This window comes from Papaver somniferum, chromosome 6 (assembly GCF_003573695.1).
Source record: "Papaver somniferum cultivar HN1 chromosome 6, ASM357369v1, whole genome shotgun sequence".
NCBI classification, from domain to species: Eukaryota; Viridiplantae; Streptophyta; class Magnoliopsida; order Ranunculales; family Papaveraceae; genus Papaver; species Papaver somniferum.
This window is the reverse complement of record NC_039363.1, coordinates 89,534-107,044: the sequence shown is the minus strand read 5'-3', so window position 1 is coordinate 107,044 and position 17,511 is coordinate 89,534. Positions and strand designations below refer to the sequence as shown.

General features: G+C 36.1%; 2 protein-coding genes across 2 annotated transcripts; one reads left to right on the top strand and one right to left on the bottom strand.

Annotated features, from left to right (window-relative positions):
* The first annotated feature begins 6,223 nt into the window (after positions 1–6,223).
* On the top strand, positions 6,224–10,031 carry LOC113286513 (oligopeptide transporter 4-like). Its single transcript, XM_026535107.1, has 6 exons — positions 6,224–6,745; positions 7,930–8,027; positions 8,112–8,675; positions 8,802–9,054; positions 9,136–9,318; positions 9,414–10,031. The coding sequence occupies exons 1-6, from the start codon at positions 6,224–6,226 to the stop codon at positions 10,029–10,031; spliced, it is 2,238 nt and encodes a 745-aa protein (XP_026390892.1).
* Positions 10,032–12,723: 2,692 nt separating this feature from the next.
* Positions 12,724–15,784, bottom strand: LOC113285299 (oligopeptide transporter 4-like). Its single transcript, XM_026534216.1, has 6 exons — positions 15,268–15,784; positions 15,029–15,126; positions 14,259–14,828; positions 13,890–14,142; positions 13,527–13,709; positions 12,724–13,359 (listed from the first exon to the last, which is right to left on the bottom strand). Exons 1-6 carry the CDS (start codon positions 15,766–15,768, stop codon positions 12,751–12,753), a joined length of 2,214 nt encoding a protein of 737 aa, XP_026390001.1. The 5' UTR covers positions 15,769–15,784; the 3' UTR covers positions 12,724–12,750.
* Between the last annotated feature and the right edge of the window lie 1,727 nt (positions 15,785–17,511).

Below are 17,511 nucleotides of genomic sequence, written 5' to 3'. Positions count from 1 at the left end.
AAAACACCTACGTAACGAATATAAACATGCCTATCAAATTATGCATATTTCCTATATTTCTTATAATCAATTAAAAGGGTAATTTTAGAAATATCTTCTTGTTTAGTGATATAGGTCACTTAATGATGGGACAAAATTAAAAACTAAATAGGTCACTTAATGGTGGGACGGAGGGAGTATGAAAGAAAAGTTACATAATAAGATAATGTCACACTCAATAGGTTCATGACACAACTCTAACAGAAAGTTGGTTAGGCTTGAAAACGTAAACATTAAAGAAGGCAATGTCTAAAAAGCTACTTATGAAATCGCTGAACGACTAGCTAAAAAGTTTTATCCGTGATGAAAATGAATATTGTGTAAACATCTAGTTATTTCAGAGCTTTGCGGTCCTCAACCTATATTGAGCATAGTTTTTGAAATCTATTATAGGGGCTCCAAATATTGGGTTTCGAGGGATTACAAGATGAAAAAATCGGGTTATGAAATAGAATCAATAAAACCCCATATCCAACTATTTTTTGTAATGGCTAAAATGCCCTCCATGAATTATAAAATTAAATTTATTGTTTACTCCTTTTCTTTTCATTCATAAATTATGATGATCATAATTTCATCATGATGAAGATGGTGATCATATACAAAAAAAAAACTAAATCTCTAATCTTATCCTTCTCTTTTTCATAAATCATGATGAAGATGATGATCATAAAAAAAACAAACTATTATTCTTCTTCTTCTCCATCGCAGTGAAGATGACGATCATAAAAAGAAAAACAAAGAAAACCATCACTTATTTTTCTTTTGAAAACCCCAAATTCGAACCGTAACTCAACCTACGGCGGGGAAATTTTATCGACCAAACAGTAAGTGGAGATCACGTATGGAAGTATGAATAGTTCAAACCGCAGGGTCTTGAACCCATAATATACGGTTTGGATTTAAAAAACTCCAAACCGTAAATAACTTACGGTAGGAAAATCACACCGTAAGCTGCAGTATTTTTTTCCCACCTTAGGTTTTCTCACGACAATCTACGGCTTGGAAAACAAACCGTAAGTTATTCTTACAGTTTGGAAAACAAAACGTATGTAATCATAGTCTAACTTATGGTTTGGAAATAACATTCTACGGTAGGAAAAAAAAACAAAAAAAATCAATTAAAAGCTCTACGTATGAAAACTCAGTTAAGAGCTCTACGTATGTTTGGAAATATATTTGAAACCATAAGAGCCTCAAATAAGAGCTCTATGTATGAAAAATCAATTTATGGTTTGGAAATAACGTATCAAATAACATTTTACAGTTTGAAAACCAAACCGTATGAAAACTCAGTCCAACTTATGGTTTGGAAATAGAGCTCTACGGCTGAGAATCTAAGTTTTCAATATTTCGCTTAAGGATTAACTTAGGGTTTGAAAACCAAACCATATGCATAAGATGATAAATATACGGTTTGGATGATTGCATTTTTCAAACCGTATATAGTGTATGGTTTGGAAGTTAAGAACTCCAAACCGTAGATAGTTCTGAAACTGTTTTTATGAAAACCTAAATAGGCCGAATCTAGCTATTTACGCAATAAAACCAATGAAACAAGATAAGAATTTTGATTTTTACCTTGTTGAAGTCATTTTGGGTGGATTAAGTGGTGTTTCAACTCCTTGATTTTTCATTTCTTCATCTTGATTGGATTCATCATTTGGTGTTGCATATGATGGATTAAGGAGGCGATGAAGGTGATGGGGAATAAGAAGATGGAAGAGTTAAAAGAGAAAATGAAAACAGATTTCTCTAATGAATTAGGTTTAGATTTAGATATTTAAGGGTATTTTAGTATTTCTCCTATGAATTAGGTCCCCATATCTTCATTGTAAATATTTGAATCCATAGGAGACTCAAAACTATTTCCTTCTAGCCCCTATAATAGGTTTCTTTATTGTGCTTCATTTATGGTACCACAAATGTGCTAAAATAAACATGATAAATCAGCTTTAGTGCTCAAATTTTTTTTCTTTCTTTTGATCTTTTGGTCGGTAAATAATTTGGTGCTAACAAGTTTCGAACTTAGATAACGAGTATCATCACACAATGATTTTACCACTACATAATAATGAAAAATCAGTTCTGATCGCCAAGTTTGTTTAGTGAATAAGATCTACTTCCATGAAAAAAAAGTAAAAAACAGAATTTGGTGATACGATATATTCTCGCTTTAATATGGTATCTCAAAATTGGTCACTTAATATGGTATCTCAAAATTGGTCAGGTGGTCACTTGCAAAAATGTTCCCTAAAATTTGTTGTATGACCTAAAAATAAAGCTTGTGACTTGAATTCAGCGGGTGGATTTTTTCGGGTATCCCCAAAATTTGTTCCCCAAACAAATGTGAAGAAATAAGTCGAAAAATAGCTTTGCAAGGTATATCCGAATTCCACACACCCTCCAAGGCCTTCTCAAGGTTTGCGACATTCTGACAGTTTCCACTTTTGAGTTCTAGCAAGCCGTCGAGTGACACTGGACAGTGAGTCAAGTAAGTAAGGTCACATGTAATTGATGGGCCGGTTACTTTGGTAATTAGGCTCGATAAAGTGCTAAGAAATACTTACAGAAGGCTTTCCCAAATTAAGATTATTCATCCGTGGTAATTCTTCTATTAGTTGTCTTTCAAAGCGGCTCCCTTGTTTTTCAAAGTTTTGTGGAGTGTATATAAATAACCCCTAGTTTATCTTTTTATTATCAAAAGTCTCCTCAGAAATTTACTTTTTTCCTCTCCGGCACACAAGATGTTGAGGATTTCAGCAGGTGACGGTGAAAACTCATCATCATCACCATCTTTAATACTCAATAATAGTGATCTTTTGATCCAGATTTTCTTGTGTTTACCCGTGAGATATCTATTTGTTCTCAGATCTGTATCAAAACATTGGTATTCACTCATCTCCAATTCATATTTCATGCAAAAACATTATTACAACAAACTTTCAATATCTGGATTATATTTTCCAACGAACAACATATCCAAGTTATCGTATGCTTTTACCTGATCATAAAGCCAAAATCAGTAGTAATAATGTCAGTTTAGTAATACAAGTAAATGAACGAACTGTGGGGGGGTTATATATTGGAGACTCTTGCAATGGTCTTCTTTTGTGTCATCGCCCTTCTGGGCATAATACGGGAACTCGTTATATTTACAATCCTTCCACAAGACATTACAGAACCATTCCGGAACCACCTCCATTCCATAAAGAAAACATGAATCTGGATCTATGATGTAATTGGAAATTCTATTTAGCTTTTAGTCCAGACAAATCACTTAGTTATGAGATTGTATTTCTGTGGAGAACTGGTAATTTAACTGATTATGATCATCAGATGGCAGTTTATTCTTCAAAAACAGGTTCATGGAAACTCTTTGGTTATGTGGATCTTGATTCCAATCTCCTTCACTTCCCTTGTGTTTTCTGGAATGGATGTTTAAATTGGAAGGGCAGTAGTAATTTATTTTACTTCCATATTGATGACTCCATGATCACATCAACAACCACGATCACATCCTTGTTGATTACTCCGAAGCGATCACACAAAGTATTTGCATCAAGAACCATGATCACATCCTTGTTGATTACCTCCATATTGATTAAATTAGAAGGGCAGTAGTAATTTATTTTACTACAATAAGCGCATCAACAACCATGATCACATCCTTGTTGATTACTGCGAAGCGATCACACAAAGTATTTGCGTCTCGATAATTGAGGTTTAATGTTTATAGTTGAAATCTCTGAAATATATTTTGCGATAAAGTATTTTGTTGTTGGTGTGCACCATTGACCATTTCTTCTGTAATATAATTTCTGCAAATACATTCATCTTCAGCTACGCCAAATTTGCGACCTCGAACTGGCATATTAGATTTGTGGAGTGAAAGAATAAAGATTGAAGAAATGGTGTGAGTTGAAATGAAATTTGATATTGTATCTATAGGGTAATGAATTGATGATCGTTGGATGAGATGCAGTTGGCGGTCGAGTTTACACCGTTAGCGGTCTACTCTTGACCAGTCGGTCTATATTACACCAAGCACAACAAAAACACGCCAAAAAACACAATATAACATGCTAAATGTTCAAAAAAAGAATAAGCAGTAAGTGTCGTGTTGATAGAAAACTTACTTCAAATGCGTAGGAGAAATTCCTTGGTAGAAAACTTGAGTTTTGTTGGGGTCAATATTATTGTCAAACCATATTGACCAAGTGGTTAATGCTTTTGCAAAAGCAACCAGACGATCATCTATATCTTTGTATATCTTGTTTTCTTCCTGAATTTTATCCCTAACTTCAAAAAAAAAAAAAAAAAAACTTATAAGAAAATCTTTAATTATCCCAACTGAACTGATAAATCATGGATGGCAAAAAATATTTGTACGTAATGAATGAAACTTCTTACTGTTGTAATCTTCCTTTGTGGAGTCACCAATGCCAAGTGTTGAAGATCACAACGTCTACTTCTTTCCACGGATCACCGGTGCTAATGGTGTCGATCTTTAAAATTCGTTTCGGTTTCTCAACAAACTTAACAAGGAATGGTTTGTGATTAAAAAAATATAGAAATGTCATGCTCAGGATCCTGCAATCCCAATTTCTAAATTTTTCAATACCAAATTTTTTATCTATCAAAATAGAAAAAACAATAAAGTAGTGTTTTCTCAGAGTAGAGTTTACTAACGGTGAAATTAACGGACGACATCCACTGGTTATCAGGTGGGAGGCCATGGGCAGTAGTAAATTTAGCATTTGGATGGCTGCATGGATCATACAAGCAAAAGATACCCACTCGTTTTGACTAATTGAGTCACCAACGAACATGATCTTTTTGCCCTTAAATCTGTCGACCAAATCTAGGCCATCAAACCTGTATCATTAAAATGTCAAACATATACTATTGACAATACTGAAATGAATTTTTCACGGTAAAATAAGATAAAAGAATATGTATGTATCATATACTTACTTGGGTGGATCACATTCGTTGGGTTCCATCTATACTTGAGATATTGTTTGTCAGGTCGACCATTAGCTAAACAACGGAAACCTTCAGGGATGAATGGACATTGAGATGAATCATAAAGAGGATATGATTCATCGTAAACCCAACTCCCTTTATAAAAGTCGTAGTTGCCTGATTCCACCTTAAGAATTGTGGCTTGTATGTCATCGAGAAAACAAGAAATGAAAAGAACTATATCAAACTATTTAGAAGAAATGCATTACGGTAACTTAAACTTCTAAAGGTAAAGAAACTCATCATAGAAACAAGCAAAAGGAAAAAGAATTTCTTTCTGAACATGCGATTTAGATCGACCTTCATAAAGGAATTCAGGTGTGGATGAGGTTTTTATAAATTTTCATTTAACAGGTTTATTCTAATATTGTAACAGCAGGTTTCTTTATGGTTATGCATTAAACCATTTGACCTCGTAACTGAAGAATGTTTTTCATGCAACTCATGCAGACCGGGTTTCATTCATTCTGCCACTAACGGGCCAAATCTGGTGTTGGCTCAAAATTTACTAAAATGTGTGCTCAATGGTTGGCATTGGCACATCAATTGAACTAAAATCTTGAGTTGGGTCGGGCTAAATGACTTTGGAGGGCCAACTGACCCCCCATGTGAGTGTCAGCTGTCAACTGTAACTGACCAAGATAGTGGAGATATTAATAAGCCCCCAAAAATAATGAATTAATTAGGTTCAACTGTGTTCAGACCTAAAATGGTTAATAACTTGGTTAATGCATCATCAAACATTTGTGTTTTTTTTTTCCAGACTTTCTGTTGCAAAGACATTTAAATCATCGATAGGTGGAAACTCATATGCAAACCACCGGAATAATCCAAACGTGCTTGCAAATATTTTGTTCTATACGTGTATATTCAACTAATGATGTCATTGTCTTTTCATCATTAGTATCGTACGTCATGGTGTTGCAAGTTGTCCTGCCGTTTCTCTTATTTTTTTAATAGGCCTTCCTCATTTTGGCCGTCTGTAATGTGTCGTTTGTGGGACATCTTTTATGAACCAATGTGGTGATAGATTCCTTCTTTTGAATCTTATAATAAGTCTATTAAAAGTTGCAATGAACATAATGTATAAGAGTAATGAGCCTGTAAATTAGTATATACCAAGAAAACAAAACCTCTATCTCTAGCCATGGGAACGATGGAAACCGCGGAAAAGTTACAGGGAAAAGTTGATGCAGAAAATGTAAAAGAAGAGATAAATGAAGAAGAGGAATCACCAATCGAAGAAGTTAGACTGACAGTAACAAATACAGATGATCATACGCTTCCAGTATGGACATTCAGAATGTGGTTTTTAGGCCTACTCTCATGTGGTTTGTTATCGTTTCTAAACCAATTCTTTGCTTATAGAACTGAACCATTAGTAATAACCCAAATCACAGTTCAAGTTGCTGTACTTCCAATTGGTCATTTCATGGCCAAGTTTCTACCAAAGACTAAATTTCATTTGCCAATACGTGGTTTTGCGTCGAAGAAATTTTCTCTGAATCCGGGTCCGTTTAACATGAAGGAACATGTATTGATTTCAATATTTGCTAATGCTGGTAGTGCTTTTGGATCTGGTTCAGCTTATGCTGTTTATATTGTTTCCATTATTAAAGCGTTTTACGGCCGAGATATCTCATTTCTTGCTGGTTGGTTGCTTATCATCACTACTCAGGTTAGATTATTTTCTTCTTCTTTTGGTTAATTCTGTAATTCTGTTTTCTTTCTTTTGGGATTGATGTTTACTATGTTTTTCATGTCTCTTTCGAACACATATTTTATGTTGCCGTCTTCCTTTTTTTATATTGCCGTCTTTGGTTTGGCATGAACTATACTTATAACTCAATAAATTAATGGAAAATGGGTCATTTGTACAAATATTTTTAAAACATGGTTCAGACGAGTTAAAATTATTAGAGCAAGTTTTATGGTGGAATCCAACTTATTCCAAGTGTGGAAAATTCATGAAATGTCAAGTCTAATGGTTTTCAAGTTGGGGTCTTCCACAGAAAATCCAAGCAAGGTTCCATGATTTGGTGGAATAGTCCGTGGAATCCATGAAAACGCTATTAAGAATAGCGCGGTAAAAGACAAAAAACGCTATTAAGAATAGAGCTTAGCTCCATTAAGATTAACGTTTTTTTTATTCGTAGATTTAAACTGAGTTGTTGAGAATCTAACGGCTGGGAAAACGACTGTTCTTAATTGAGCTAAGCTCTATTCTTAATAGCGTTTTTTAGCGCTCTTAAGAATAGCGTAAAACGCTATTAAGAATAGCGTTTCTACTATTCCACCATTACACTTGCGCTTCCATCCACAGTTCCAAGTGCTGAGGTGGCGTGGAAAATGAAAGATGGATGGATTCAACCATAAGACTTGCTCTTATGGGTGAAATGGACACCAAAAAAATAGCAAGGACGAAGCTGGATTCATCCTGACTTAAACTTAAAAAATAGCAAGGATGAAACTGGGTGCATCCTGATGTAAATTAAAAATAAGAAAAAATATTTAAAAATGGGTAGGATAAAACTGTTTACATCCTGGTTATTTTACATTTTTATTCATTTAAACAGTATCAAAATTTAAAAAATGTCTTTTTCATCCAGAAATTGTTGATTTTGGTCTTTTTAACCAATTTTGTGATAAATTAATTCCTTTTGAACAAGTGTAATACATTAATTAAATAAAGAAATTTAACAAGCTAAAATTTAGAAAATTAAAATATTTTATAGAGATTATTAATCGGGCATTAACTAACGGAGTTTCGACTGTAATCTGTCTTTCGGTGGGAGGGATCAGAGACAGCTTAGGCTCATTCTATTAGATCTACTCACCCAAATGTTGTCTAAAATTGTACAGGTTTTGGGGTATGGTTGGGCTGGACTTCTAAGGAAATATGTGGTGGAACCTGCTCATATGTGGTGGCCTAGTACCCTCGTTCAAGTCTCTCTTTTCAGGTATTAATGGTACTGATCCTACGAAAAGCTGGACGCAAATAGACAAAAAAAATCTGACCATGTTCGAAATGGGAATTCTTGCAGGGCACTGCATGAGAAGGACACTAACAGAATGTCAAGAGCAAAATTCTTCTTAATTGCATTTGTTTGCAGCTTTGCATGGTACGCAGTTCCAGGTTTTCTCTTTCCGACTCTGACAAGTATCTCATGGGTCTGCTGGGCGTTTTCAAAATCAGTTACGGCGCAACAAATTGGCTCTGGCATGAAAGGACTAGGTGTAGGAGCATTCACACTTGATTGGTCTGCTGTAGCTTCTTTCTTGTTTAGTCCACTGATATCTCCGTTCTTTGCTATCGTAAACGTTTTCTTCGGTTATGTATTATTCATGTACGTAGCAATCCCAATAGCCTACTGGGGTTTTGATCTGTATCATGCAAAGACATTCCCAATATTCTCCGCAGACTTGTTTCGGTCGAATGGAGAATCTTATAACATAACTGCCATTGTCAACCCCAAGTTCCAAATAGATTATCCGAGTTATGATGCGCAAGGTCGCATTAACTTAAGTACGTTTTTCGCACTTTCATATGGTTTCGGTTTCGCTACCATTGCTTCTACCCTCACTCATGTTGGGTTTTTCAACGGAAGGTAAATTAATTTCATCTATAAGTTCTTATATATTCTTCCTATCAAGTATTATCCAATACCATTTTGCTTCTCTGGGAACCATCTTGATTAAGTTGGTTTTCTTTTCTCAATGCTTTGGATAAACAGGGAGATATATGAACGCTTTCGTGCATCATACAAAGGCAAAGAGGATATTCACACTAGATTAATGAACAAGTATCCGAAAATACCCAACTGGTGGTTTTACGTCATGCTTGCTGTAACAATTATCGTCTCGGTTATCTTAGTCACGGTTCTCAATGATCAAGTGCAGTTGCCATACTGGGGCCTAATCTTCGCTTGTGGGCTCGCGTTCATATTCACTCTCCCAGTTAGCATGATAACTGCAACAACAAATCAGGTAACATATACTTCCAAATTCTGAATACTGTCAGATCAGTGCAAAAGGTGAAGTTATTAATAGATTTGTGCTTCTGTTCAGACACCAGGACTAAACATAATAACAGAATACATAATGGGTCTTATATTACCGGGATATCCGATTGCGAATGTCTGCTTCAAAACATACGGATATATGAGTATGTCCCAAGCTGTTTCTTTCCTTAGTGATTTTAAGTTAGGCCATTACATGAAGATCCCACCAAGATCAATGTTCTTGGTTCAGGTACTGCATCTTCTACCCGTATCATATATTTTCATTAGTATCGATTTGTTTCCTTCACCTAAATGGGTTGTTAACTGACATGTTCTTCCAACCAGCTGATAGGAACCATTATAGCCGGATCAGTTAACATTGGAGTTGCATGGTGGTTATTAACCACTACAAAGGACATATGCCACCCAGAACGTCTTCCAGCTAACAGTCCATGGACATGTCCCAGTGACCGAGTTTTCTTTGATGCATCCGTCATTTGGGGTTTAGTCGGACCAAAGCGTATATTCGGACCACTGGGAAACTATCCAGCGCTTAACTGGTTCTTCCTAGGCGGTGCAGTCGGACCAATTTTGGTTTGGTTACTGCACAAAGCATTTCCTAACCAGTCTTGGATTGCTTTGATCCATCTTCCTGTTCTATTAGGCGCAACAGCTTATATGCCACCGGCAAGAGCAGTGAACTATAATTCGTGGATCATTGTCGGAACGATATTCAACTATTTCGTGTTTAGGTATAGGAAAAAATGGTGGACAAGGTACAATTACGTTCTTTCAGCTGCACTTGATGCTGGAGTTGCTTTCATGGGTGTTTTGCTATATTTCTCCCTGACTTTGGAAAATCAAAGCCTCGATTGGTGGGGAACGCGCGGTGAGCATTGCCCGTTAGTCGATTGTCCGACTGCTCCTGGTGTGATTCGTGACCCTCAATGTCCTGTGTTTTGAATGCACCACATATTTCCATATTTAAAACAATGTACTAAGAAGAAAGCAAGATTCGTTTCGGTTGTACTACGTACTTTCCCTAGTCTTATTCCTCTATAGATTTTCTATATCACTTAGTTTTCAAATTGCATGCATGACAAATTCCATAAATCTAAAAGAAACAAAAAAGTAACACAAAGAATTAAAACAAAAGTTGATTTCGTAAAATTCTATGTCCAAATAAGCAACTAAGGTATGACTAATGAGTAATAGGAAATCTATAAATATCTTAAAAGAAGAAAAAAGAAACACAAAATTTAAACAATAATTGTTCGAGCAATTGAGATATTGTGATGAATTAAGTCACCACTTTTGAACTACTTATTTCCCAACACTTGAGACATCAAACTGCTTGAACCATTACATAATCTCCATGCAATTTTTGTGTGTAGATCCAAATTAAGTTTCTCCAGATCCCTGAAAGCTAGACCACCTAATTCTTTAGGTATGCAAACATTGAGCCAAGCTAACGGATGGAAACCCCTGTTATTATATAACCCCAGATTATAACCCCAGAAAAACTTCCTCCCCAAAATAGTTAGTTGTTGAAGGAGATTGTTAGGAATCTTGAAAGCACCCAACTGGTAAAAAAGTACAGAATTAAGTATATGCTTTATCATAGTGCCTCTAACTGCTTGTTCGAGAGAAGTACTTGACCATAAGAAAATTTGTGTTCAAAGTTTCTTTAATGCACTTGAAAGTTTTTTGTTTTAAGTGTCCAAGGATCAATGGAGATCCTAGATACTTTTCCTTTGAGCTCATGGTTTTAACACCTAGAATTCGTGTCAAAGTTTTAGCTACCTCAGGCTTTTCTTTTTACTGAAATAAACTGTAGATTTCATGACCGAGATAATCAAGTTCAGCGGAAACGAGATTTATAAATTTTATTTTTTTTCGACTTAATTGATAGTCTGGGGATGTAATTAAGAAGATACATTTTTTTAAGAATGTAAACGGACACCACTGACAGTTTGAGGATGTAATTAGGAAAATAACATTTATTGGGTATGTAAATGGACACTGGACACGTGATGATCATTCGATTTATTTTATTGATTATCATGAAGAAATCGTGATTTGATATATTATTGGCATGTTATGAGATTTTCAAGATTTTGTTATCAGAGGGAAGAAGAAGATTGTTCAAGATTTAGTTAATTTATTTTTAGAAAAATAATATTCCTTTAGTTAAAATTCAATATTTTATTACTAAGAAAAAGTAAATGGTGGGGCCAGAATCAACTGGAAGTTAGAATCAACGAGGAGTTCCGGTGAATGAGAATTCTTTGAAAAAGACTCTGTTATTATATAGAGAATTATAATAAACATGTTGTTAACTTTACAAATATAAAATCGATTGTTATTATTAGATGGGGAGATTACTATCTGAGCGTGAAGGTTTGGATAAACTACTGGGTGGAAATACCTGTGTGAATGAGCACAATTGGATTAAAAATTGAATTAGCCATAACTGAGCAGCAAGATTTTGATAGAATCAACAACTCGATCTTAAAACAAAACTGTTAAAACTAACATCAGCTAGCATCTTTTTAAGAGTTTTGACGCATAGTTGCTAAGAATATGTCCTGTCATTCAGAAAGAGAATAATAATACAAGGACAAGGGGTATACTACATATAGACTATACTCTGTTGATCTGCTTTGTAATGGCTGGGGAGGAATTTCTTCTCTCCAATTCTTCTTCGAACTTTGCTAGTTCCAATTGTTGGTGAAATCAAGAACTTGTCTTTCTCGTGGAGGTAAAGAAACCGAGGTAAAGAAAATCTTTGGAAGCATTGTAGATTTGTTCCATTCCTCGAAACCAATTAAGGATCTGGGTCCTAGCAATGAGGATTTGGCAGAGGGAAAAGAACCCCTATACCTAAGAAGAATTTATAGGGATCGGATAGTCTGCCTTTAGCGCAGTTGTCTTCCTGTTTTCTTCGTGCAGCTTGTGTGTTGGTTCGGCCTTTCGGCTTCCTTTGTTGGGCTTAGGCGTCTCTCTTCTGGTACTTCTTTTTCACTTTTCATAAAATTTTTAACCTTTTAACCTCAAAAAACAAAAAAAAAACTCTGTACCTTTGTGATGGAAGGGCACAAGGTGCAGATACTTCCTAAAAGAACTTTGAAGAACAGATATAAGATTGTGAACATCTTGTTTTAAGGTTATACTCAAAATCAAAGGTAATGCTTTCGTATTCAACTTTGTAAAATGACGAAGATAGAAGGGTTGCTTTTGAGCAGGGAGCTTTCTATAATGCAAACAATTTATTTATTGGTAAATTCTTGTCTCTCTTTAGCTCTAAGCTATTGCAAGTTTTTTTGGAAAAAAACCCATTGATGATGGAAGTACTAAGAAGAAAGCAAGATTCTTTTTGATTGTAAATACTTTCCCTAGTCGTATTCCTCTGTAGATTTTCTATACCACAATTATCGCTTAGTTTTCAAGTTGCATGCATGACAAATTCCATAAATCTAAAAGAAACAAAAAAGTAACACAAAGAATGAAAACAAAAGTTGATTTCATAAAATACCGTATCCAAATAAGCAAGAACTAAGGTATGTCTACTGAGTAATAGCAAATCTACAAATATCTTAAAAGAAGAAAAAAGACACACAAAATTTAAACAATAATTGTTCGAGCACTTGGGTACTGTAAGAAGAGTAGATTGATCCATGTGTCAGAAAACAGGACAACCTTTAACAACGACGCCTTTAGCTGTCGGACAAGTAGCCAAGTCACAATACTCACCACCTGTGCCCCACCATGTCAGTGTCGTACTGCTGAGTGCGAAGTATATGAATACTGACATAATAGCCACTCCAGCGTCTAAGGCAGCAGAAAGAACATAGTTGTACCTTTGCCACCAATTTTTGCGGTACCGGAAAACAAAATAGTTGAAGATGACTCCGATCAGTAGCCACGAGGTGTAGTTTATAGATGAAGCAGGTGGCATCATTGCAGTCGCTTGCAGAATGACGGGAATGTTAATCAGAGGAATCCAGGTATGTTTTTTGAATATCTTATGCACTATGTAAACAAAAAATGGAGCTAAAGCACCCCCGAGAAAGAACCAGTTTAGAGCTATATAGTTTCCATCAACGCCAAAGATACGCTTTGGTCCGGCCAGACCCCAGATGACAGATGCATCAAAGAAAACTCGATCAGTTGGGCACGTCCAAGGGCTATTAGCTGGAAGGAGATCGTCCTGACATATATTCGGAATCGAGTTCAGCATGTACCACGCTGTCCCTGTGTTGATTACTCCAGCTATGATGGTTCCAATGAGCTGATAGATATATAACCAGTTAGAAAATGTATAATAACATTACGAAGATCTTTTTCAAGTCCTACTGTACGATACACACATTGTTATGTCATCTGTGAGCTGCTACTGTAGTTCTAATGTGGTACAATGGGAAGAAAAGACAAAAAAGAGTGCGACATATATAGTACCTGAACTAAGAACATTGATCTCGGAGGGATCTTCATGTAGTGCCCTAGCTTGAAATCCTGGAGGAAGGAGATGGCTTGGGTCATGCTTATATACCCATATGTTTTGAAACATACGTTTGCAATTGGCATCCCAGGTCGGATAAGTCCCATAAAGTATTCTGTGATGATGTTTAGTCCTGGTGTCTATAACAAAAACCAACAATAAAGAATATCAATCGGGGATTGCATGTGTAACATGAGGCTTGAGCATCTTAAAATAGCAAACCCCGGTTGAAATGATGAAGATATCTTTAAATGCAGTTTTGCAAATTAAGATACTTAATACAACTGATTTAACGAGAGACTATAGGTTTGTTTGCTTACCTGATTCGTAGTAGCAGTGATGATGCTGATCGGAAGAGTGAAGATCATAGCTATTGCACAAGCAAAGATAAGTGCCCACCATGGCATCTGAACCTCAGCTTTTGCAAAAAAGCAGAGTAGAAGAGAAGCTACAAATGTCACTACAAGCAGGAGGTAAAACCACCAGTTGGGTATGTCCTTATATTCCTTCATCAATCTTGTATGGATATCCTCCTTATCCTTACGTGAAGTCCTAAATCTTCTCCATATCTCCCTGTGCCGTTACAACAACAATAAACCAGATTAAATTTCGGGGCCGACCGTCCGGGAGATAAGTGACAGTAAATGGCAAACTCCATGAAAATCACAATTAAACCACGGTAGACTTACTTTCCATGAAACAAGATAACATGTGTAAGGGTTGCTGCTACGGCAGCAAAACCAATTCCATAGGAGACCGCGAAAAACGTACTCAAATTTATCCGCCCTTGTTGTGCGTACTGCAATACATCTATCTCAAACTTGTCGTTTACAATTGCTGATACATTGTATCTATGCCCTTGCGAAGTGAACATGTGTGATGAATATATAGGGAATGTCTTAGCATTGTACAAGTTCAATCCCCAGTAACTAATCGGGGTTACGACGTACACGATCAAGGCATAACCTATCGCAACATTGGCTGTAGCGAAAAAAGGGCTAATAAGGGGGCTATACAGATAGGATGCTACTGTAGTCCAGTCGAAGGTAAATGATCCAATCCCTAATCCATTCAAGCCTGAACCGATTTGATGAGCCGTGACTGATTTAGGGAATGCCAAGCAGAGGACAGAGAGCGTCGTTATTGTTGGGAAAAGATAACCTGGTACTAAAGCCCAAACAAAGCTGGCAATACATGCAATCATAAAGAACTTTCCCTTTGACATCCATTGTCTGTCATGATCCTTCTCATGCAGTGCCCTGCATATTTGCAGGCAACAAAAAAAAGAAAAGACAGTTAATACATGCAAATTAATGATGCATAGTTTTCATGTCAACAGAACTATATAACTATATATATGGTAACAATCATATAATGATTGGGACCATTTCATGATTTTCAAAAACAAATTTGTAGCTGGTTTTTATTCTCTAATGAGTCAAAGAGATGAAAACGTTACCTGAAAAGAGAGACTTGTGGCATGCTTGCCGGCCACCACATCTGTGAAGGTTCCACAACATATTTTCTCATAACACCAGCCCATCCATATCCAAGAACCTATGAATACCATCACCATGAATTTCTAAGTTAGCATTAATCCGAAACAAATTAATCAAATTAAGGAAAACAAATTAATCAAACTAAACAAAACATATTATTAAAAAAAAAAAATTGACACGGCGGGTTAGAAAAAAGAACCTGAGTGGTGATAACAAGAAGCAGACTCGTTACGAAGGAGATTTTTCTCTTATAAAAAGCTTTGACAATACTAACGATATTGATCGCGTAAGCCGGTCCATTGCCGAAAGCACTTCCAGCATTTGCGAACATAGATATCAAAACATGTTCTTTCATATTGAATGGACCTGGATTAAGTGAGCAATCTCCTAAACCAGGTATATTAAACTTAGTTTTTGGCAATACATATGCCATGAACTTTCCAATAGGTAAACTTGCAATCTGAATAGTAATCTGAGTTATAATCAATGGTGCTGTACGATATGAAAAGAAGGTGTTGATGAATGATAATGCAGCACATGATATCAAACCTAATACCCACATTCTGAATGTCCAAATTGGTAGTGTTGGATCATCGATAGTTGATACTGTTAATCTAACTTCTTCGATTGGTGATATCTCTTCTTCTTCGACCTTGCTGATCTTGGGTTGCTCCTGTTCAATCTCTACAACTGTCGCCATTATAGAGAGAGCAAGGTTTTGCAGAGGATTTCTTTTTTTTCTTTTCTGATTAGGGATTAGGGTTTATGTTTTTGAGAAAAACGAGCTTAGCTCCTTATTTGGTGGAGAAAAGAGGTTATGCTCCTAATTATTTGGCAGATTTACTTATGTTTCGTTACTCTGAAAGATTCTTTGCTTTTTATTAGGATTCTGTTTTTTGACTTGTTTTGAAAAAGAGCCGTGCTATCCCGCAAAAGCTAGCACCTTATTCGCTGTTGGATGATATATTTCTCCGGCGGACCCAGGGGCTGTGTGTATCGGAATTTCTGAGATCCTCCGTACGTGTAGCATTCCTCTATTTTTATATCCTTCCTGAGAAACTATTGTTTGAAAAATTTATGATTGAAGTATATGTTTTATAAAAATCCTTCCAAAGAGACCGCAAGAAAGGGTGAAATCAATTTTTTTTTTTTTTTGAAAATAGTACTTTATAACATATAATGGGTATTATCTTACCGGGATACCCATGGCTAACGTCTGCTTCAAAATATATGTTTGGACCACTCGGTAACTATCCGCAGGCGTTGCAGTTCGACCAATTTTGGTTTGGTTACTCATTTCAAAACCAATCTTGAACTCAACTAATTAATTATCTTACTAATGCTGTTAGGCGCCGCAGCTTACATGCCGCCGGACAGAGAGCAGTGAACACTCAAGGATCATAGTCGGAACCATATTCAACTACTTCGTGTTATAGAGAAAAATGGTGGAAAAGATGCACTCACGCTCTTTCATCTGGAGTTGCTAATTGCCTGATTGTACATGGCCCACCTTTGTTGAGGGCCTTTGGCTTCCCAGCCCAACAGTTACAAACTGTATTCTTTTGCGCACTCGAACGGATGACCTGAAGGAGCTGCTCAACGGATTAATCCACCAAGCTGCCATGCATTGGTAGTTTTATTGTTGTGGTAATTGAATTATTGTCCCTGCTTTTGATGAGACTTCATAAATATCCCTAACAGACTTTATAAATGTCCCTGATGGCATAATTGAAATTTTATATGAAAACATAATCTTAATAATTCCTTATTTAGCCTTTTAGTTCTTCTTCTTCGCTTCCAAAAAAATCAGTCGAACCTAGATAACTCCATCGCTTCTACCAGTACCACCGTTGTCTCTTACGCCACCACCGTAACCAACACTATCGTCACAATCACGATTGTATCCATCGTCACAGCCACAACCATGACTACTGTTTCTCCAATCAATTTAGATCGATTTAGATCTAATCAATCAATTTTAAATCAATTTTCATGTTTAAATCATAGATCTGATAGTTTTAGGGTTCTTTGTCCAACGATGATTTCTTCACCGTCACCATCTCTGCAACTATCACCATCTTCATCGTTGTCATCTGGTTCGTGATTTCGAAGATTAATTTTCAAAATCAGATTTGACGAGATGGAGATTCGATATAGGATTTTTGTATCTGCTTAATTGGTTCAGATGGTTTGAATTGGTGTTGAAGCTTCAGAGCAGACAGTGGCGGTTTTACTATGGATTATAGATTGTGGTTGATAGATTATAAACAGTGATAGATTATAATCCATCACATGGATTATAAACTGTGGTTGATGGTTTTTTTGGTGGATCTGAAACGATGGATTATAAACAGTGACGGTTGCTCCTATGGGTTATAGATTGTGGTTGATGTTTTTGTTGTGGATCTGAATTGCATCTGGTGGAAGAATGCCCCTAATGCGG